Genomic DNA, 20,754 nt, shown 5'->3' on the forward strand with positions numbered 1-20,754 from the left:
CAAGAGTCTTTCTCACATTATTTTCATGCTTACAGACATCGATGAGTGTCAGATTTACGGCACCTGTCCTCAGTTCTGTAAAAACACCAAGGGCAGCTACGACTGCGAGTGTGCGTCTGGGTACCGGAAAGTAGGCGACGGCAAAATGTGTGAGGCTGAGGGTGAGCACAGTCTTGTGACAGCTTCAGCTTTCAATGAATGCCATAAATGTTCTTACAGTATGAATGATAATTGAACTTTGATTATAATTCATTTTATTTGTAGAATCAGTAAAAAGCGTGTTACTGGGCCAACCACCACTGCCAGAAACTCAAATTAAATATCTAACGCTGCGAGTTTATTAAAATGAGGCTTCAGTGTCACTTGAGTGCATTTACTGAGAGCCACTGTGATGATGTTTGTTAGGTATTTGGTTTTATTTGAGTAATCAGCCTTGATGTGAGATATCATGACATAATGATCTATCATAAAGGATTTTTTTTAGCTGAGTCATTGTTTAAGAACAAAATCAACATGAAGATGCGGAACACCTTGGACATCTTACTGATGATCATTTTGTGTTCAGGAGCCACCCCCCTGCTGCTTCTGCCAGAGAACATCCGAATCCGAAGGTTCAACTTACAAACAGAGGCTTACCATAATTTCCTGGAAGAGGAAGAGCACATTATGGCTTTGGATTATGACTGGGACCACAACAACACCGGATTAAGTAAGTTGTATGAGTACTGAAAACCAATTAATGATAACTCCCACGTCAGGAGATTGACCTGATGTGTGATGCACTTGTGGTTTTTGTCAGGTATGGTATACTTCACTGTAGCCAGTAAGGACTCTAAGGCAGGTGCTATTAAAAGAGCTTACATACCTTCTGTGGATGATGGCAGCAACAACATTGCAGCTTCCATAACCCTTGATATTAAATACATCACCACGCCTGATGGCATCGCTGTGGACTGGGTGGGCAGGTGTGTTTACATCAACATGGCCTCATGCGCTTATGTTGTCTTGATCATTATTAAAATGGTGAAACTTGTAAAGGATCATAAGCGTGTTCCATGAATAGCTTATGTTCTGTCCATAGAAACCTTTACTGGGCAGACTCCAGGTTAAAGCGGTTAGAGGTGGCTTTGCTGGATGGACGTTATAGGAAACACCTGGTCAAGACTGACCTCGGCCACCCCTCTGCTGTGGCTGTCAACCCACGCTTAGGGTGAGACACGTAGACCTCTAGTTGAGAAAGAAGTCGCTTGTTTCCTGTTTTAATTGCCCCAATGACTTTCAGTATGCTGTACTGGGCTGACCGCGGAGATGCCGCCAAGATTGAGTGTTCTTGGCTGGACGGTCAAAGCAGGAAAGTCCTGGTAGCCGATGGCCTGGGTTGGCCCACTGGCTTGTCAATTGACTTTACCAACAATGACCGAATTTACTGGTCTGACTCAAAGGAAAGTCGTATTGAATCCATCCTGCCATCAGGAAATGATCGTAGAACTTCCGTCTTCATAGGTAAGGGTTAACATCAGACCTTTAAGGGGTAATTCAGTGCTCTTCTAAACTGGTCAGCTTTCTCCCTTAGACGTGAGGAACCCCTTCAGCGTTAGTGTGTTCGAGGACCATGTTTACTGGAGCACTCAGGAGAAAGGAGAGGTGTTCCGACAGGACAAATTTGGTCGTGGAACCAAGACCAAGTTGCTGACTGGTGGACCCTGGCTGACCCAGGTCTCTGTGTACCAGCAGCAGAGATACAACTCAATAGCCAGTAAGCAGCACACTTTTCTACATCAGCAGTTGACTATTGACTATCACAACCTTGTGTTTGTATGTTTAGTTTCTATCCATCAACAAAACCTTTTACACAGAAAGTATATCAGCTATGTATTTCTAGTCTCTGAGCTTTCTGTTGATGTGTAGTGAAGAATCCATGTAAGGGAATCTGCAGCCATCTGTGTTTGCTCCGACCTGGAGGGTACACCTGCGCCTGCCCAGAGGGCACCAAGTTCATAGCGGGGAGTAAAACCGAATGCGATGCTGGTAGGAAACGACTTTGATCGAATTCTTTTAGCTTTTCAGTAAAACATTCCCTCATTGTTGCCATGAGATGGAATTTCTATTTTGCTGCCCGCTGATGTGTGCTGCCCTGTAATGGCACGGTTTTTTTTTTCAGGGTTAGAACCACCACCAACCATGCCCCCTCCCTGTCAGTGTCAAAATGGTGGTACCTGCTATTTCGATGACAACAAGGCTCTTTGCAAGTAAGACATCAAAGGTGCCGTCAGAGGAAGAGGATGTTGAATGTAACAGTGTGTTGATCCCTGTGTTTTTATTTACAGATGTCCTCCAGGGTGGGAGGGAGAATATTGCCAGAAGAACAACAACAGCATAATTGCCTCTTCAAGTGAGTGATTTCATTGCTTATGTGAAATATAATTTATCAGCAATAAGAAGCATTATTGTCATTGTCAAAATACAATGAAATTAAGTTTGAAACTCACTTGTCACAGTGTCACAACTCATTTTTATTGTCACTTTCAGAGTAAGTGGACTTCATCTTATTAATAAGATGTTTTTGTCTTAATCTCAGTTGGAATCGCCATTGGAGTGACAGTTGCTGTCGTGCTTCTGCTCATTGCTTTCTTCTACGCTACCAAGAGGAACCCCAAACTAGTGGACAGGCTACGGAGTAACTTGCCAAGTATGCCATCAATGCCCTCAATGCCCTCAATGCCTTCCGTGTCCAACTTTCCAAGCTTCAGGTAAAAGCACTGTGAATTTCTGTCGCTGAGACGTATTTTATACAATTGAACCGCACATGTCATGTTTGTTTTGCCATCTTGCCAGTGTGTGTGAGGGAGTGTTTGGCATCTTGTTACAGTTTGAACATATGTTGATGTTTTACAGAAACAGAGTGGCTCCATCGGCAACGGATGGTACTGAACCAAGGGAGAATTCTGATGTGGTCAGTAGCATCATGGATTAATCCGTTGTGTGGAAAGATTGTTATCAGTACATTTAAAACGAGACATTCCCAAAAAATTGGGGGATTTAGAATTTATTTTCATTTTTTGTCTTTTTTGTTCATCTTCTTAACCACTTTTACCCTTTTGGGGTGAGGGGGAGGGTGCATATATGGGGAAAGCAGGGTCCACACCTGGATGGATCGCCAGCTCAGCGCAGGGCTCTATGTGAGCATTTGGGGGTTCGGTACCTTGCTCAAGGGTACCTCAGCACTGCTCTGAGGGTGTTCTGGCACCTCTCCCTCCTACCAGAACACCTTGTACTTGAACCGAGAACCCTTCCCTTGTCAGCATATCCCCTACAGACCAAATATATATCTATATATATCTGTATATCTTTGATGTCGAGATTCAGATATGAAAATAATGCACCTCAATAAGCTTTTCTTTTAGTTTCTGTTACAGTTCTATTCTTCTCCTGAATGTATAGGTTACCTGTATATCTGTACCTATTGTGGACACTCAGGAAAAGAGTTTTGAGAACCCAGGATATGATGCTGGAAGAGGTCCTGTTCCCACAGGCATGTTGGCAGGATCTTCAGCTCCTGATGGAGCCAACAAGGTCAGAAAACAGCATTGGCGCTTCCTCCTGCTGTGTGGATGTTGTTATATTATTACGTTGACTATGATTGCTGTTTGCTTCCTCAGGAGCACATTAATCCACTGTACAGTAAAGAATTACAAATCATGGATGAGCCAACCAAAAGTAGAAACAAACCTGCCAATGAGAACAAGGTTTGTCACATGCTGACCGATTACATTTTTTAGTTTTTCCTCATGTGTTCAAACCTTACGTGACTAACAGTGTAGTTAGACAAAGTCTAGTTTAGCTGCTTTGGAGTGTTTACTAAAATTAATGTTTTGCTTTTCTTGTATATTATCTTGGGTTATTTTTATGTTTTATTCTTTGTGGCCACTCTAGGAGGCTTTTGAAAATCCAGCATATGTCTCGGGTGGAGAAAATGTTGCCTCTGCTCAGCCGACTGCTTCACCCACTCAGGTATTAACACATTAACTTGAACAACAATAAAGTTCTCTGAAAATTTATATGTAGAACAGTTAATGGCCAGGTGTTGTCAGAGTAATCTTGTTGAAGTATTTCATTTTTTGTGTATTTCCAGCAGTTTGAACCTATTGAAGATGACATTTTTGTATCTTTCAAAAACCCCACATACACGGTGAGCCCAAAATGAAATTAATGCTGAAATAAACAGTATACAAAAGTATATACAGGAAGAGTTGTTTATCGTTGAAGATGTGAAAAGGATAGACTTGGAGAACTACAGGAATTCTACACCTTTCATATGATGCTTAAAATTTCTCTAACTTTTTTGCCCTGCAGGAGAACACACACGCAGCTGCTTCTGACTCTGACATATGAACTGCACATCAGAGACTAGATTGAATAAGAAATCTCTTTCTTATTCACTGAGCATGCCAAGGCACTGGAGTCAGACCTGGAACAAATCAACCAAAACAATTTTCAGAAGAAAGAAATATGTGCATTTAACTTGGGTTTCATGGTAGCTATTTGTTTACAATAAATAATATTTTACATTGATTTCATTTCGCCAATATAAGGTGTGTTTTATAATCATGCATTGATTGAAAGTGTGTAAATGTTATATATTTAAAAAAAATGCGATCTTTTAAAATGTAATTAAAAACAGTCTGACAAATGCACGACGTTTTATTTGGCTCCCATAAAGGGTCTTTAATGTGCTGCATTCAAGAACAGACAGAAACGCCCAATTTTTGCAATGACTACTGATTTTTTTTAATGATTTTTACTCGACTGGTCCATCTTCCCACTTTTCACTCTTTTTAACACCTTTACCCATTCCATCAACTCTTACCGCTTTTCTCTTGCTCCGCTTTTTATAACGTGTTCTTTAATAAAGAAGTAACAAAGAAGATCTGCTTCTTTTTTCCCTACGCACATAAAATCTATGCAGGCACAAACAAACAGCGACTACACAAGGAAAAGCCTCATTCCAGGAGGAACCATTTCTGCGTCTTGCCACACAAAAGAAGGTTCCATATATGTAAGGTTACAAAGGTTGAGCTTCTTTTGAATAATTAACAGTAGACTCCACAGTTAATCCTGTCTACGGCGTGGACCTACGCCGCAAACGGGACTTCAGGCAAATATTCCGAGCAATCACGAAGGCAACACCACAGAGCGCGAGAGCGAATAGCCAGTAGGGGGGGACCGAGGCTCGCGGACCTTTGTGCGATTGATGGAGCGGAGAAATAAATGAGCTTCGTTTGTGAGAGTTGGATGAAGAAGGACAGATATCCAACCTGAAAACGACAGAAAAGAGCCAAGAGCAGGCGAGAGCTTTGACCGAGCCGGTGCCGCGTTCAACAAGGTAAAATCACGATATCAACTCTTTACCTCCGCGCGTGTCTGCGTCACAATGACAGATTCAAAGCTTCGGGGACACCGTCAACACACACGCACAAACACACACATTAGACCTTGTTTTGTCTTTAACCGAACTGATTCTGTATTTAAGGCCTCTTTATTAATTGCAGCGCGACTAAAAGGGTGCCCATTAATGAGGGGTGTGTGTCACCTGTGATTGATGGTGCAGCCACAGCCCGGGAGGCGCGCGCTGCAGAAGCCGTTCAATGACCGAAGACCAGAGAAATTCCGACTAGGGTGCTGATCCGTGCTGAGGCAGGAGCTTTGGGCTCTGCCTGGGTCAGAACAATGTCTTTCAGGCAACATTTGCACCATAACTATTTAGGGGACCTCACCAGCGTGCAGTAGATCAGGAGAAAGCACATGGTTGAGGCTATTTTGAGGTGTCTTTAAATGTAAACAAAGCGGATGCTTCGAAAGCAGGTCCAGTTGGGGCTGTCCGACCTCCCCGGATTGAAGAAAATTGATTGGAACAATTAAAAATAGAAAACAGTGCCTCTGGACACAAACCTAAATGCAGCCGGTGGATTTGACACTGCATCCTTATTCTGCAGTATCAGTGTAGGTGTGCTAAAGGTATCTGGATGTGATCTTTTAAGCCTCTTAAAAGCTGTCTGGCTTCTCTGACCTCCTCTATGCTACTTGGATTTTCCAGCATTTTGTAGCCAAAAACAATGAGAATCTCAGGTGTATGTATACAAAAATAGGTGAACTTTAAATGTGGGAAGGATCGATTATAGATAAAGAATATGTATTGAGGGTGGCGGATCAGGTGCTCCATCTGCACATCCTCAGCCTCTGGCCATTAGAAACCATGAAACTGCTGAAGTAATAATCATCATTCATGCTGGGATGCAATAATGAGCTTCTTTTCATTTAGAGGGAAGTCATCATGTGGAGTCGTCACGCCTGATCAATGCTCTCAGAGAACATGTCACTTCTTTGAATTGAGAGACACCAAATGCTGTGTCTGCCGGCTATAGATGATCCTAATGCCTCTGTGAAATGCACAACGCGCAACTTTATTTGTCCAAATGGATATTGGAATGAAATCTGTCCAAAAATCCAAGAGGAGCCATGGGGGTGGCATCGGTGGGCCACACACACACACACACACACACACACACACACACACACACACACACACACACACACAGAGTGGTGGGCAGATGGCTTCTGTGGTGTACTGGTGACCTCGCCCCTCTCCATCTTCCTCTCGGGACTGGAAAACATTAAATGAATCTGGCAGACAGGTGGCCTTACTGCACGTTTGGGACATGAGGTCAAGCAACATGTTAATGATGATCCCTCATAATTACACAGAATCAGAAATGTGGCAAGCAAAGGTTGTCTTTCTATTCTTTCACAGTTTTTGTCAGTGCAGCTGTTGTTGCTACTCAGCTGCTCTTCTAATCTCCCAGTACTTTCTAATCTTCTTTTTATTTTATTCCCTGACATACATCGCCACGGGCAAAGCTGAGCACAGCTATCTCCAATCAAGGAGGATTGATAATACCAGCATATGGCAGAACCTTGAGCGTCCAGATGCTATTGATGGGAGAGAGGAAAGGCTCGATAAAGATGCTGTTTTGCCCTGCCGCCATGGTCAGACTGATATGAGGAATCATTTCTAATTGAAGCTTTGCTGCACAACAAGCCTTCAATCAATCCACGACTCACTTAATCAATCAGTCGATCGCCTGCCATTAACATGCTTCTGGTGACCGGATCAGAGAGGATTTGAGCACATTAAAGAGCAGGTGTAAACTCACTGGATGGATTGAGGAGGGATTCTAATTGGATCCGCTTTCAAAGGTGGTCAGGATGGAATTATCACTATACTTGACCGCGTCATCCCTTTCAGGGTCACAGGGAGGGAGCTGGAGCCTGCTTAGGGGAGAAGCAACAGTACGCCTGTGGGTGCAGCATCTTGTTCAAGGGGACCTCGGCATTGCTCTGAAGGTGTTCCAGCACCTTCCCCTGCTCCCACTACTACCAGAACACCTTCCATATGTTGTGTCTTGAACCAAAAACCCTTCTCTTCTCCCCAACAGACTGAGCTCCCGCCCCCTGACGTTAAAGCTTGTGTTCAAGAATGAAACTGGAAACCACCATCATGTCTCCTCAGAAAAGTCTGCAAGTGAAGAGAGACAGTGATGTGTGATGATTCCCAGAGCAGACACATGTCCTGGAATACTATTTCCTTGCTCTCTGCTAGCAAAATAATGAATTCCAAAGCTGCATGCAAAGGATTATTTGTGTATGATGATTCTCAACAGCCCCCAGGTGTCTCCTTGTGGTCAGTCCTGGTCTCCACCAGTACTGCATGAATTAACCATCTCTAAAGTGGTGAGAAGTGTACCAGTGTGTCAGAGAGGAAGGTCCAGCTGGGGCTTTGTGTACACAGGCCATCAAGCTAAATAAATGCCTGTTTTTTGGAATTGCCTTTAGCATCCAGGTATGTTGGTTAATCAGAGACAGCAAGCTGACACTACTGACCTTCTTCATACCAGTGCTGCCAGTAATAACACTGCAGTAGACACATAGGCAGGTAATCCAGCGATGGCGGCAATGAGCCAACTTTTTAGGAATGTTGATTTTTAGCACTCCACTGGCCTGAAGGAATTTTACTCCATTGTTGATGGAAATGTAGGTTTCACACTGCAATAATTATTTAACCAGAATGTTAACTGCAGGGGTTCCACCTGCCGAGGCTGCTGCCTGCTGTGAGGTCCTTCAGTCCGCGTGTGCTATTGAACTGAATAATGTGTAGGTTGATGAAAATACTCGATTCACTTGGCAGCTCGTCACTGCCACTCATGTGATCTGCCTGTGGTTATTGCCTAAATCTGCCTCCCACAGGAGGTGCATGGCTGGTACTGCTTTAGGCACGGCTGATCTCATTACAGCACTAAGTTCCTCTGGGAAATCTTCACTTGGCCTTTATTGGCGGCTCATTGATGTCCTACAGTGGCATTTTCTGATGTTCTGCCTCTACATAATATACTGCGAAATAAAAACTGACCAGCTGTTTGTGTTTGAACACAAGGGTGAGGTGAGTATTTTCATACACCTGCCGGCTACCTTGATCAGATTGAACTGGCGGAGCAACACAGATGCCTGATCTCTAATTAATAATTAGCCTTGTTTAGAAAAAGGGGAACCCTAATAACCTGATCATATTAAGGGGGAGATTATGGAGATAAATTATCCTCTGAAATCATGTTTTCCAACAGGACACTGTAACAGCAATGTAAAAAGTTATTTCTGAACTGTATGAAGAACCTGTGGGCGGTCAGGCTGTGGGTTTCTGTGAAGTGGCTCAAGGCCTATTCATTTATAATAGTTGCGGATTAAATACGGTTGTTTAAAACATTTACTCTTATAGGAATGGAGGAAAGCTCAATTTCATACATTTGGAATTAGATTTTTGTTGTTACCATGCTGAGTTGATTTTTGTTTTTGTGTTTGCAGCTTTCCTCTTGGCCTCCACTTAAGCTGTGCAGGAGGGACAGACGAGCGGACGGACGGGTGGACAGACGGAGGATTTACTGCCTTTATTTTGCCTGTTCTCCCCCTGCTCCCCACTGCCTCCTCTGTACGACTGAAGCCATGCCCATCGTGTCTGCCAGCACAGGTACGGCAACACACCAGCTCAGGCTGCTTGTTGATGCTCTCTGGCGCTTCGTGCTGTTTGTTTTTTTGTAGTTTGCTGTCATCATTTTGGTTCTTTTGTGCTCCGTAGGGCTGCATGAGACTCTGGCCCTGCTCACCTCTCAGCTCCATCCAGACACTAACCACAAAGAAGACCTGGTCTTCCTCAAAGATGTCTTCAGTGAGAAGAGCCTCAGTTACATCATGAAGGTTGATGACCTCTCTTAAAAAGTCTCATGGTTTTATGAACAGTGGCCGTGCACCAGTGGCCGTGCACCAGTGGCCGTGCACCAGTGGACGTGCACCAGTAGCTGCACCAGTGGCCGTGCACCAGTGGACGTGCACTAGTAGCTGCACCAGTGGACGTGCACCAGTGGACGTGCACTAGTAGCTGCACCAGTGGCCGTGCACCAGTGGCCGTGCACCAGTGGCCGTGCACCAGTGGCCGTGCACCAGTGGCTGCACCAGTGGCCGTGCACCAGTGGCCGTGCACCAGTGGCTGTGCACCAGTGGCCGTGCACCAGTGGCCGTGCACCAGTGGCTGCACTAGTAGCTGCACCAGTGGCCGTACACCAGTGGCTGCACTAGTAGCTGCACCAGTGGCCGTGCACCAGTGGCCGTGCACCAGTGGCTGCACTAGTAGCTGCACCAGTGGCCGTGCACCAGTGGACGTGCACCAGTGGCCGTGCACCAGTGGCCGTGCACCAGTGGCTGCACTAGTAGCTGCACCAGTGGCCGTGCACCAGTGGCCGTGCACCAGTGGCCGTGCACCAGTGGCCGTACACCAGTGGCGGCACTAGTAGCTGCACCAGTGGCCGTGCACCAGTGGCTGCACTAGTAGCTGCACCAGTGGCCGTGCACCAGTGGCCGTGCACCAATGGCTGCACCAGTGGCCGTGCACCAGTGGCCGTGCACCAGTGGCTGCACTAGTGGCTGCACCAGTGGCCGTGCACCATCAACCACAGAATAATTATTAAAGTCATTAAACAAACCTCCCAATGATAACAGTAGCTTTTAAAATGCGCTGTTTGAAATTATTACTTAGAACAGAGTTTCAAAACATTTTTTAGGTTGTAAAGAACTGAAAATGATCATTGGTTGAATTTACAGCTTTGTGAGGTCACATTTACTGAAATCAACAGATATTCCTATAAAAGAAGAACCCTGCTTTCTGTAACAAAATCCATCTTCATGCATGACAATGCACCATTATGCTGCGTGGAATATGCAACGAATTCCTCTGCATCAGCGGCCGCTATGGGCATGAAAGGAGAGAAACCCGGCCTCCCCGGTCCTCCTGTGAGCTCAGCCCTCTTAAGAATCTTTGGAGAATCCAAACAGCACCTCTGGGAGGCTACTCTGATATCCTACAAGGAAATTCAAGCAGAAACTCTACAAAACCTCGGAAGTTCAATGGTTGCAAGGATTGTGATGCTATCAAATAAGGGGGTCTGATGTTAAACTGTAACTTGACCAGTTCAGGGGGTTTTGATAGAAATAGCTTTTGATTTCAGTAAATATGACCTAATGCTGCAAATTTAATAAACTACCATTTTCAGTTCTTTAAAACCTATAAAATATTTTGAATAATAATTTAGGACAGTGCAGTTTAAGTCTTTTGTTTTTGAAATAAAGCTACTGTTGCTAGTTGGAGGTTTGTTCAATGACACTTGACAGGTACACTAGCACTTAATGACTTGAAAAATATGCTGACTCATTTTCATATGTTATATAGGAAAATGTAATTTCTAATAATTTGGAATGCAGCGAAAATGCAGCTTAGCTTCTAGAGTCGGCTGTAGAATCTGTATCTTTAGGTTTCACATGTATGTTTTCAGTTAGAGCTGCCTTTAGGGTCATGGGACTTCATCTTTGTGTGTTGGTTTTACGGTCCAGATCCACGATAAATTGAAGGAGTTCGAGAAACACAGCCCCACTCCAGTTCTGCACAGCGCCTCCTGTCTGGCAGAAGATGTAAGTGTGATCTTTTGCCAATGCTGCAACAAAAGTGGACACTAATTTATAATGTAATTGAACGTATTTAATGTCTAGCTAAGGTGTTTTCTAAAGTTGCATTAGAGTGAGATGTCGTCCAATGTTTGAAATCTTTTGTTCATGTGACCAGCTTGCAGAGGAGCTTCAGAACAAACCACTGGAGGAGGATGAGAGGGAACTGCTTCACCTGCTCAGCACGCCACACATCAAGGTACATACTCGCAGAACACACACTATGCAAGGTCTCCAGGTTTGGGAGGGGGCCCCATTTTATCTGCTTATTTCTGTGTAATTGTTACGAACCACTGTGCAATGCAAGACGCATGAGGAGCACCATCGAGTGTGAAGCAAAGGTAACGACAGCTGGAATCTGACGCCACATACGCGGTCGTGGGGGGGACTTGAAAATCTTGCTTTGGGCACTCCATTGGCTACAGCCCTGCTCATTGCACTCCTGTAAATTCTGAATTTTCCGTCCTATGCAATAGTTTTCAGGCTTCTGATCTGCTGTATGTTGGCGTTTTCCCCCACGAGCTGCTCTGACTTTCCACCGTTACGTAATGGCCGTGTCAGAGCTGCCTATTGGTTCCTTCTGTCCTCCGCGAGCACACACACACACACACACACACACACACTGCTCATCAATCAAGTGATTAACTTTTAACTTGTTGGCCTCTTGGTGAACACAAACATGATGACTCGCAGAGCTGCGTGCTCACTGTAAAAGCTTCCACAAAGGAGCAGCTTAGTGTTTTTTGTCTCGTCTAGCTTGTCTTCCTTTGATTTTCCTCAAAGAACCCACTTTTAAGGGTGTCCAGATATTTTTAATTCCTTCTTTATTGCTGCTACAATGACACTTATCTCTGTTCTCTAAAGGCAGTGCTGTCAGCTCACGACACGGTGGCCCAGAAGAATTTTGACCCGGTGTTGCCGCCACTACCCGAGGACGTAGACAATGATTTGAAGGAAGAGTCTGTGAAAATTGTTCGACTAGTGAAAAACAAGGAGCCACTGGTGAGAAAAAAAAGATTTACAGAATTACAATTTAATAACAACTAGTTAAATCACTGTGACTATATGACAGTGATTCAGCCTCCATGGTTTCATTTAATTTCTTTCAAATGTGCTTCATTTCCTGATAAACGAGAGCCCATTTACATCACACCTATGAAGTCTGTGAAAAGATGGTGTCTGCAGGACGGACAACGCTGGCCACGCCTAGCTTAGTGCTGCCTGAGTTACCTCTAAACATTACAGTCAATACATTTGTGCCTTTTCATTCAGGGAGCGACTATCCGAAGAGATGAGGCCACAGGAGCTGTAATAGTGGCCAGGATCATGAGGGGAGGGGCGGCTGACCGCAGTGGTGAGCCTAAACAGCGCTGTCAACACTGTGTGATAATCTCTGTTTAATTTCTCTGTCAAATGTGGGCTTCCAAAAAAATGACTTCTTTTTTTTATCTCTGCGGCAGCACAGACAGGAAAGTGAGGAGATTACGTTGTATAACCCCGTGAACTGTCGGAGATCAAATCCTTGAGATTAGAGCTGCAAGATTGCATATTTTGAGATTAAAAAAAGGGATGCTCCTGACTCTTTGCCATGGAGATGACTTGATTCCACTGGAAAACTCTTGTATTTGGTTCATCTGATGTGTATATGATGATTTTTCCATCGCATCTGTCCAGATTGTTCTTTGGGTGTGTGTTGTTTGTCTTTCCAGGGCTGGTGCACGTTGGAGATGAGCTTCGAGAGGTTAATGGAAATCTGGTAACACACAAAAGGCCAGATGAAATCAGCCAGATTCTGGTAAAAAAGAAGCTAAAGGATCACAATAACTCTGTTGAAGTATTATTGAGTATGACTGCTGCTGTTTGATTATCAGTCCCAATCACAGGGTTCCATTACACTGAAAATTATTCCAGCTGTTGCAGAAGATGACAGGATGAAAGAAAGCCGGGTGAGGAATCAAACTTTTCTCCTCGGATACATTGAACCTTCAAAAACTTCACAAATAGAAGACTATTTTAGCTCAACAGCCTATTAATCTGTTTGGATGTGGATCTACCAACAAACACCTCCCCTGATGGAGTTTTATCTGAAAGATTTTTTTAGCCAATCAGTTTTAAAGGCAGCATTCACAGAGCTGACATATTTTAATATCTGGATAAAGCCTGTGAAGTAACTCTGTGTTGGAACTTGGTCACGGGGAACTCCCACCTACCTAGAAAGAAGCTTCCTGTGGTTGGGATTAAAGTTTCTTTATCATGATGAGCAACTAACAGTTGTTAGTGACTACTTTCCTCCATTGTTTTTTAGATCTTATGCTAAGCTAAAAGGCTTCTATAGCTTAATTGTAGTATCAATCCAGATCTCATCAAGAAAGCAAGTTTTACTTTATAAAATATGAAACTATTTCCAAAGGTCTACCTTCGAGCCTTATTTGACTACACACCATATGAGGACAAGGCCACACCGTGCCAAGAGGCCGGGCTTCCTTTCAAGAGGCGGGACATTCTGCAGGTTGTTAGCCAAGATGACGCCACCTGGTGGCAGGCCAAGAGAGTGGGCGACTGCAGCCTGCGAGCCGCGCTCATCCCATCTACTCAGTTCCAGGAGAGGTCAGCTGTCGTATAAATAGCATGGCATGTATGTCTTAATACAGTTTGCGCTTTCAAAACAAACATTTCCTCTTCTTTTTTTTCAGGCGCTTGAGATATAGGATGAAAATGGGATCTATCCCTGCCATGATATCATCTAAAGCCCCCACGTGTATGTAAGCCTATTTTGCATCTGCAGTTTAACAGTATTTACAACAATCTAAAATATAATCCTAGATGTACAAGCTTACATCTACAGATACAGTATGCATTGACTAAATTTCATCAAGCTAAGGAGGCACAGAAAGAGAGATTATGTGACAAACGGGGGATCTGAGGATAATCTCTCAAACAAAAACCACATAATCTGCCGTCTCATTTCCTAAGGCAATTTGTTAGTGGAGTAAAACAAAGTGGTTTGATAAACAACAGGTGGTGGGTGAGTTGATTTGGTGTCTCCACATGAACTCTGACTAATCTTCAAAAATGCAGTTATCATGCAACACTATGCTCACAGTACATTTTCACACATGTTGACAGCACTCATGTTTTAGAACTTTTTGAAATTAATCTAATAACACGACTGGAGTAAAGTTAAGGTTTGGGTTTGAAAGATTTTTTTAAATCACCTAGTTTATGTCTGTACATTGTTATTTCTATTGTGTAGATCTTGGTTTTTATCACTAATATTTATACAAATATTGATTTAGGGTGCCCCCACACTTCTACATGTATGTACAGAAGCCTAGATATAATAATTATAATATAATATTGACAATAAATGACCTCTGGCCTGGAAATGGTCTGGGTAAAAATCCATTTTGTGAAAGTGAAGAGGTTTTTGGTGAAGATAAGTTCTTACAGTCTATGTCCTCGCCTCATTCTGACACACTGGCCTTTTAAAATCCGCTCTGATGGTGTCAGAGGCCGTTTCACACAGCTTTTGTGTGTTTCTTGCATTGCTGACCTCAGATGATCGTGCTGAGAGAGGTAGGTAGAAATGAATCTTTGCATTCACCTTTTAATGTTCTTGCCCAGCTTACCCGTTTCACCTTTATACTCCCTCTAATTGTCGTACTGTTTAAAATCTCGACTCTTCTTCCTCGCCTGCTCCTGTCTGGCCCCCTGCAGAAGACTGTGATGGTGAAGGAGCTTTGAATGGAAAGGACACAGGTGAGGAGGCGTCGTCACCGACTACCAGAGTCTGTGTGTGCAGCTTCATCTCATTTTGATTGCAGGTGTGGCGTAGTTCTGCTTTGTTTCTGTTCAGCTACATAGTTGGAGTCAGAGCGAGATGTAGCATCTCACCTCTGTTAAAACCCACCTGATGATCTGTTCAAAACGTCCCTGCTGTTAATCCGGCCTCCTGTTTAAAATGATATAATATGCAGGTTGATGCACCCCCAGGGGCTCTCAAAAAGGCCTCCCATTGTCACGTAAAAGTCACCTTTCTGCTTCTGCCACCCATCAACATGCACCGTCCCCGGTTTTTCCTTTTCTTTGCTCTTCAGCACTGCTGACTGTAGCTGTGTGCTTGTTGACTTTGAGCTCAGCTCTTCCTGTCTGACCTTGTGGTGGCACATGTGCAGCACAGCCAGCGAGCTTTCACACACTGTCTGTTGCAGCTGATTGTGCTTCTAAGTGAGTCTCCCGTCACGCCAAAGGCCTTTTAAGCGTTTGTTCGGTGGAACGGTAGATGCATGGCTGCTCATGGTCTGCTGTTCTGATGAGATTTATGGCCAATGATCTAATATGAGCTGTAGTTTCTCTCAAGAGTAAGGCAGCCCCCACCTTCTGTGGCCATGCTTTCTCATGGGATTTTTACTCAGGTACTCTTCTGGATTTTTGGTCTTACTCCATGTGTCTGTTGTGGTGTCCAACCCAGAATAGGAAAACTTTTGAGAACCAGGCTTTGTTCTGTATCCTGTGTTGCTCAGTGAAGACTGAGGAGTTTTTGAGTGTGTTCTAACACGGATGTTTCCGGACGACAGCCAGCCTGCGCAGAAATTTACGCCTCAAGAAAGACCGTCAAGAACCCAAGACTCCAGACGCCAATCAGGCAGACTTTCGCATTTATGAAGAAGTGACGCAGTATTTGCCCCGCCCCGGTGATCGGCCTCGTCTTATCGTGCTGATCGGTACGTTCAATCTGGGCATTGGTGACGCACAAGCAGCTCCGCTCATAAGTGAAAATGCTGTGTGTTGAACAATCTGGGGGTTTTCAGGATACGTTTCACCAAAACAGGAGTGCGTGTCATCATCCTGCTCAGAAGTTTAATTACATGTTTACAGGTTCTGTAGGAGCCCGGATCAGTGAACTTAAACAGCAGCTGATCGCAGAAAATCCTCGAAGATATGGGCTGGCTGTACCCCGTGAGTGTGTGTTTTCACTGTGTGAGGCTTCCATGGTCATCAGATCTATTTTACAGTCCAAGTTTTTATGCAGCACAACACCACTGACGGAGTGTCCTGTCTGTTAAACAGCCACCATCGTTAGAACCATGTCATAGATACATTTAATGTGCTTCACATCCTTGCATGTGACCCGTAGACACCACCCGAGCCCGGAAGTGTCACGAGAGGGAGGGCATAGAGTATCACTTCATCACCCGAGCTGCCTTTGAGTCCGATATCCACAACGGCAAGTAAGTATTCAAGTCTCTAGCCGAGGGACGCAAATTCATAATAAATGCTTTTTAGGATACGGTCGTAAAGTGAGTCCACTGTTCAGCTCGTGCATATTGACTAAAAACGTTCATGATGAATTTCCATCTGCAGATTTATCGAGTATGGGGAGTACAAAGATAATCTGTATGGCACCAGTTTGGAGTCCATTCATAAAGTGTTGAGTCAAAACAAGGTGTGTCTGATGGATGTTCAACCAGAGGTTAGTGGCTGCACACAGGCCATATCTGTAATTGACCTGCACATTATTAATGTGGTCCCCAAACGCATCGTTACAGTCTGATACTTTTAACTTTAAAACCATTCAATTTCACCTCCTCACTCAGGTGCTGAAAACTCTCCGTACGGCAGAGTTCAAACCATTCATCATCTTTGTAAAGCCCCACGTCACCGAGAGTCAAAAGAAACACGGCTCTTCTTCCTCCCTCGGCTTTATGATCACAGTGAGTTACTGGAACAGCTGACTTTTGAAATAAGTAGAACTGCAGCTGATCCCCCCCCCCTTTGTGCGGACTAGGAGGAAGACCTACAGGAAATGAAGAGTTCTGCCGAGAGGATGGACGAATGCTATGGCCACTGGGTGGACTACATCCTGGTGAAGGAGGACCCCGCCAGTGCCTTAGCAGAGCTGCAGCTGGTGCTGGACAGAGTGCAGATGGAGCCCCAGTGGGTGCCTGCGTCCTGGCTGAGGCTCTAACCTGATTGACCTGCTGGATCACAGCACAAACTGCAGGAAGCATTCTCTGCACGGAAGTATGATCGCTGCCATAGTAACCACTCTGCAAACATAGCCGGACCAGTCCTACATATCCACAGTGACTGGAAGTCGCAAAATTGGTCTGATCATGAAGCAACATTTTGAACTGTATCCACTCAAAGGGGCCCGCGGAGAAGACGGGGGACGGAGCTCCGAAGGAGGGCGGCAGTGTCATGGTTACCGAGATGTTTACTGTGATGGCAGCTACAGTGTGAAGTGCCATATCATTTACTACACAGAAACTGGGATGACTCAGCCCATCTGCTCATGCTAGAGTCTAAAAGAAGAAAAACATGTTGGTGTTGAACCTAAAGAGTGGCTGACAAAACCCACGAGCCAGTTGGTGTTATTGGGGGAAAACATTTACTTTAGAGTGACTTGTGTAACAACTGTAAATCAAACAAAAGAAGGAAAATATACATGTGTGCCGGAACAGAAAAGGCCTTTCACTTCCACAGCTTTTTGATTGACATGTTCTTCTCGCTGTCTTTCTGCATCACCTGTTAAAAACAAGCAGTTTTATTGGGCAGGAATCTGACAGCACGTAGACGTAGAAAGGTCCCAGGTGAACACAAACCTTTGCCACGGCCATCTCAAAGTCCTCCTGGGTCACGTGAACCCTCCGTTCCCTCAGAGCATACATCCCTGCCTCTGTGCAAACGCCCTGACAAACACACCACACACCCTCGTGAGCGTTTGTGTGCATGAAACGATGGAGACGTAGAGCACGCAGCAGATCCTCACCTTGACCTCGGCACCAGACGCTCCAGGCATCAGCTCCGCAATCTTCCTCAGATTAATGCCGCGAGTCAGGTTCATCTTCCTGGAGTGGATCTTCAGAATGTCCAGACGGGCCTGTTCACGCAAAATGAGAATATTGTAAAAACCGCTACATGAACATGGGGATCCGCGCCGGAGGAGACGTACCTCTTCATTTGGAGGAGGAAACTCAATCTTCCTGTCAATCCTGCCTGGTCTGAGTAAAGCCGAGTCCAGAATGTCAATACGGTTTGTGGCCATTATGACCTGAGAAAGACAACCTTGAGTCACAGCTGAAATGCACTAGAAAGGAATGCAGTAAATAAATGTTGCTCGCCATGTCTTGGAAGGAGGACCCTCATTACATCACAAGATTGCCTTTTTATAGACAAAGGATTTATATGACCTAGTTTGGTTCATTAACTGCTGCGGTTGCGTCAGTAAAAGAATCTTGAGAAGGTTTTGATTTGAGCAATTACTAGGGGATTGTTTGTGGTACCTTGATGTTCTTGGTGGCTTCGAAGCCGTCTAGCTGATTGAGAAGTTCCAGCATTGTTCTCTGCACCTCGCTGTCGCCCCCTGAGCCACCCTCCAGACGGGAGGACCCGATGGAGTCGATCTCATCCATGAAGATGATTGAAGGAGCATGTTCTCGGGCCATCACAAACAGCTCACGCACCATGCGAGCACCTGGGGGGGGGGGAAGGAAAATGAGTGAAGGCTTCAAAATGAATTAGGATTCAAAATGAATCTGAACTATGGAAGGAGGAGCTGCTGACCCTCTCCAATAAACTTCTGGACCAGTTCAGAGCCAGACACTCTGATGAAGGTACAGTCAGTGTGGTGGGCTACAGCTCTGGCCAAAAGGGTCTTTCCAGTACCCGGGGGGCCATAGAGGAGTACACCCTGCAGGGGTTCAAACATACACACACGTTTTATGAAGTCACAAAGTAGCTGAAGTATGTAAAGTAAATATAATTTACAACCCGACATGAAAGTGGCCTGTTTCCCATCAGATAATGTAGAAAACTGCTTTCTTCTCAATGACCCACCTTGGGCTGTGCAATGCCCAAAGCCTCGAACAGCTCTGGGTGCTTGACAGGCAGCTCAATCACTTCCTTGATCTCTTTGATTTGTTTATCTAGGCCACCAATCATCTCATAGGTGGAGTCTGGCACCTTCTCCACCATCATTAGGGACACCAGGGGATCCACTTTGTTGGGAAGGATCTTGTGCAGGGTGTAGCTGTCGTTGCGCAGAGCCACACGGCAATTTGGAGTCACCTGATGAAGATTCAACAGAGACATAACCACCATGTTTTTCATTGATACTGGGAGTAAACTATCAATACCCATAAGCCATGCAAAACTAAGAACTACAATACTAACGTCATTGATGTCAATGTTCTTGTCCACATCCACTACAAATTTTCCTTCTGGATGAACCTGAAGATATTAGAAAAATGTATGAAGTGAATTGATCAAGCACACGAACCAGAGTGTTCAAGTAAAAGGAACAAAAGATACCTTGACCAAAACCTTCTTTTTGTCCATAACCCTAACAACTTCTCCTACATACGACCCCTGCTCCTGTAATAACTGCAGCTCTTCTCGAAGCAGGCGGACTGAAAAGATCAACCAAAAACATAGCTTTAGTATCTTTTGTTAGAAAAGATGGGAATTTTATCAGAGTGAGACCAATATTTGGCGATACCCTTGGCATTGAGTTCATTCCTCTGCGCTTGCAGACGTCTGAGATTTTGGCTTTTTTCATTCACCGTCAGCTGTTAAAGAGGATCATTAATAGTTAGAATTAACTTTTTGGCAGTCAAATCAGTGGATTAATACAAATTACAAAGCTTACCTGTAGCTCTTCAATCTTTGACAAGTAGTACTGACGGAGGCCGGAGCCTCCTTTACTTTCCACCACCTCCATCTGTCAAATCACAACCATTGTTATACACAAAAGCCTGTTGCGGTTTCTTCTACGGACATCGAGAAGAACAATCCGTTCTTTTTGGAATATGTAGTAAGATCGGTAGGATTCATGTATTGCTGATTACTTTTCAGCAGATAATCAAACGAAATGAACGAAGAAATAAGACATTAACGCGGAGAACAGACCGTTTGTCTCTACATATTTAATGTAAAAAATGTTCACTAGGCGATAAAAGATGAAACGTTAAGATCACAATATAAGGTAAATTTTTATCCGGAGTATTTAAACCTGTGTGTACGCGGTACTTACAAGCGGAGACAGGCTGCTGCCAGTCATTCGGGTTAGCCAAGCTAGCTACAATGAGACAGCAAACGTACTACATTGCCTTTACTCAAGTTATACTTCAATCTTTACCACGCAACACATAAGTACCGCATAATACAGCCATAACGAAGCTATTTCACACAATCGCGTTATTACTGCATTGCCCGTTCACAAATAAAACAAAAATAAACTGGCGAGACAAGAGAAAACACACTTACATTATCAATCCCGTCTACCTCCATGTTGAATTTTTCTACATCCGCTTTAGCGACCGACTCATTTCCGGAACACTACTAGAACCATTTTAAACACACCGCCACCTACTGCCCGAGTTGAGAAACGACATAGCCGCGTTTGATGTTAAAATTGGACTTTAAAAAGCTGTGACTTTCCACAGTTTCAGACATATTTTTTGGATTTAAACTGAGAGGAGGAGGAGCAGCCATGGATGTTTGTAGAACTCCACACCTGAGCTCTTATATGAGCCCTGAGCAGCAGACTCAGGATCCCAGTTTAATCACCCAGACAAGTCTGGAAGGAGAGAGAGATCATTTCACACGATCTCTGTGATTTGTTTTCTTTACAAAATATTTCTGCAGTAAATT

The 20,754-nt window shown here is 44.4% G+C and overlaps 3 protein-coding genes across 7 annotated transcripts in view; 2 read left to right on the top strand and 1 right to left on the bottom strand.

The window, feature by feature from the left end:
- lrp2b (low density lipoprotein receptor-related protein 2b) overlaps positions 1-4,925 on the top strand; it is a 29,179-nt gene extending 24,254 nt beyond the window's left edge. The window contains exons 66-81 of the mRNA XM_057028822.1: positions 36-161; positions 566-709; positions 800-965; positions 1,082-1,210; positions 1,283-1,503; positions 1,574-1,756; positions 1,909-2,028; positions 2,162-2,249; positions 2,328-2,392; positions 2,579-2,750; positions 2,896-2,953; positions 3,442-3,573; positions 3,660-3,746; positions 3,934-4,011; positions 4,133-4,189; positions 4,354-4,925. Coding sequence (XP_056884802.1) covers positions 36-161; positions 566-709; positions 800-965; positions 1,082-1,210; positions 1,283-1,503; positions 1,574-1,756; positions 1,909-2,028; positions 2,162-2,249; positions 2,328-2,392; positions 2,579-2,750; positions 2,896-2,953; positions 3,442-3,573; positions 3,660-3,746; positions 3,934-4,011; positions 4,133-4,189; positions 4,354-4,392 — 1,865 coding nt within the window. The 3' untranslated portion in view covers positions 4,393-4,925. The remainder of the gene's footprint in view (positions 1-35; positions 162-565; positions 710-799; positions 966-1,081; positions 1,211-1,282; positions 1,504-1,573; positions 1,757-1,908; positions 2,029-2,161; positions 2,250-2,327; positions 2,393-2,578; positions 2,751-2,895; positions 2,954-3,441; positions 3,574-3,659; positions 3,747-3,933; positions 4,012-4,132; positions 4,190-4,353) is intronic.
- Positions 4,926-5,183: 258 nt separating this feature from the next.
- mpp3b (MAGUK p55 scaffold protein 3b) lies at positions 5,184-17,568 on the top strand. 4 transcript variants are annotated; one of them, XM_057028700.1, is made up of 21 exons: positions 7,245-7,401; positions 7,494-7,897; positions 8,914-9,076; positions 9,185-9,303; positions 10,990-11,067; positions 11,219-11,299; positions 11,965-12,102; positions 12,373-12,454; positions 12,810-12,895; positions 12,972-13,046; positions 13,511-13,707; positions 13,794-13,858; positions 14,659-14,676; positions 14,818-14,859; positions 15,450-15,515; positions 15,678-15,824; positions 15,979-16,059; positions 16,238-16,331; positions 16,465-16,573; positions 16,698-16,814; positions 16,889-17,568. In XM_057028700.1, exons 3-21 carry the CDS (start codon positions 9,052-9,054, stop codon positions 17,066-17,068), a joined length of 1,800 nt encoding a protein of 599 aa, XP_056884680.1. In that variant the 5' UTR covers positions 7,245-7,401; positions 7,494-7,897; positions 8,914-9,051; the 3' UTR covers positions 17,069-17,568. The 4 variants fall into 4 exon arrangements, with proteins under 4 accessions (XP_056884664.1, XP_056884691.1, XP_056884680.1 ...); XM_057028684.1 differs by lacking the exons at positions 7,245-7,401; positions 7,494-7,897 and adding an exon at positions 5,184-5,383; XM_057028689.1 differs by having other exon boundaries at positions 7,250-7,897.
- On the bottom strand, positions 17,473-20,445 carry psmc5 (proteasome 26S subunit, ATPase 5). Of its 2 annotated transcripts, XM_057028742.1 has the most exons (13): positions 20,368-20,406; positions 20,135-20,179; positions 19,751-19,822; positions 19,601-19,670; positions 19,414-19,511; positions 19,276-19,332; positions 18,940-19,170; positions 18,667-18,793; positions 18,387-18,577; positions 18,056-18,154; positions 17,873-17,983; positions 17,706-17,792; positions 17,473-17,628 (listed from the first exon to the last, which is right to left on the bottom strand). In XM_057028742.1, the coding sequence occupies exons 1-13, from the start codon at positions 20,389-20,391 to the stop codon at positions 17,575-17,577; spliced, it is 1,266 nt and encodes a 421-aa protein (XP_056884722.1). In that variant the 5' UTR covers positions 20,392-20,406; the 3' UTR covers positions 17,473-17,574. The 2 variants fall into 2 exon arrangements, with proteins under 2 accessions (XP_056884722.1, XP_056884732.1); XM_057028752.1 differs by lacking the exon at positions 20,135-20,179 and having other exon boundaries at positions 20,368-20,445.
- Positions 20,446-20,754: the final 309 nt, after the last annotated feature.

The sequence above is a fragment of the Takifugu flavidus genome, chromosome 1, assembly GCF_003711565.1.
Source record: "Takifugu flavidus isolate HTHZ2018 chromosome 1, ASM371156v2, whole genome shotgun sequence".
In the NCBI taxonomy this organism is placed as follows: domain Eukaryota; kingdom Metazoa; phylum Chordata; class Actinopteri; order Tetraodontiformes; family Tetraodontidae; genus Takifugu; species Takifugu flavidus.

Bases quoted from the DNA above. Each gene is read 5' to 3' on its own strand.
- mpp3b (XM_057028684.1), top strand. From the start codon at position 9,052: ATGCCCATCGTGTCTGCCAGCACAG. The intron at 9,077-9,184 runs GTACGGCAACAC...TGTGCTCCGTAG, and splicing joins CATCGTGTCTGCCAGCACAG to GGCTGCATGAGACTCTGGCC. The intron at 13,047-13,510 runs GTGAGGAATCAA...CTATTTCCAAAG, and splicing joins ACAGGATGAAAGAAAGCCGG to GTCTACCTTCGAGCCTTATT.
- psmc5 (XM_057028742.1), bottom strand. From the start codon at position 20,391: ATGGAGGTAGACGGGATTGATAAT. The intron at 18,578-18,666 runs GTCAGCAGCTCC...CCCCCCCCCCAG, and splicing joins CCAGAAGTTTATTGGAGAGG to GTGCTCGCATGGTGCGTGAG. The intron at 17,793-17,872 runs GTGAGGATCTGC...TGTGTTTGTCAG, and splicing joins CGTCTGGTGCCGAGGTCAAG to GGCGTTTGCACAGAGGCAGG.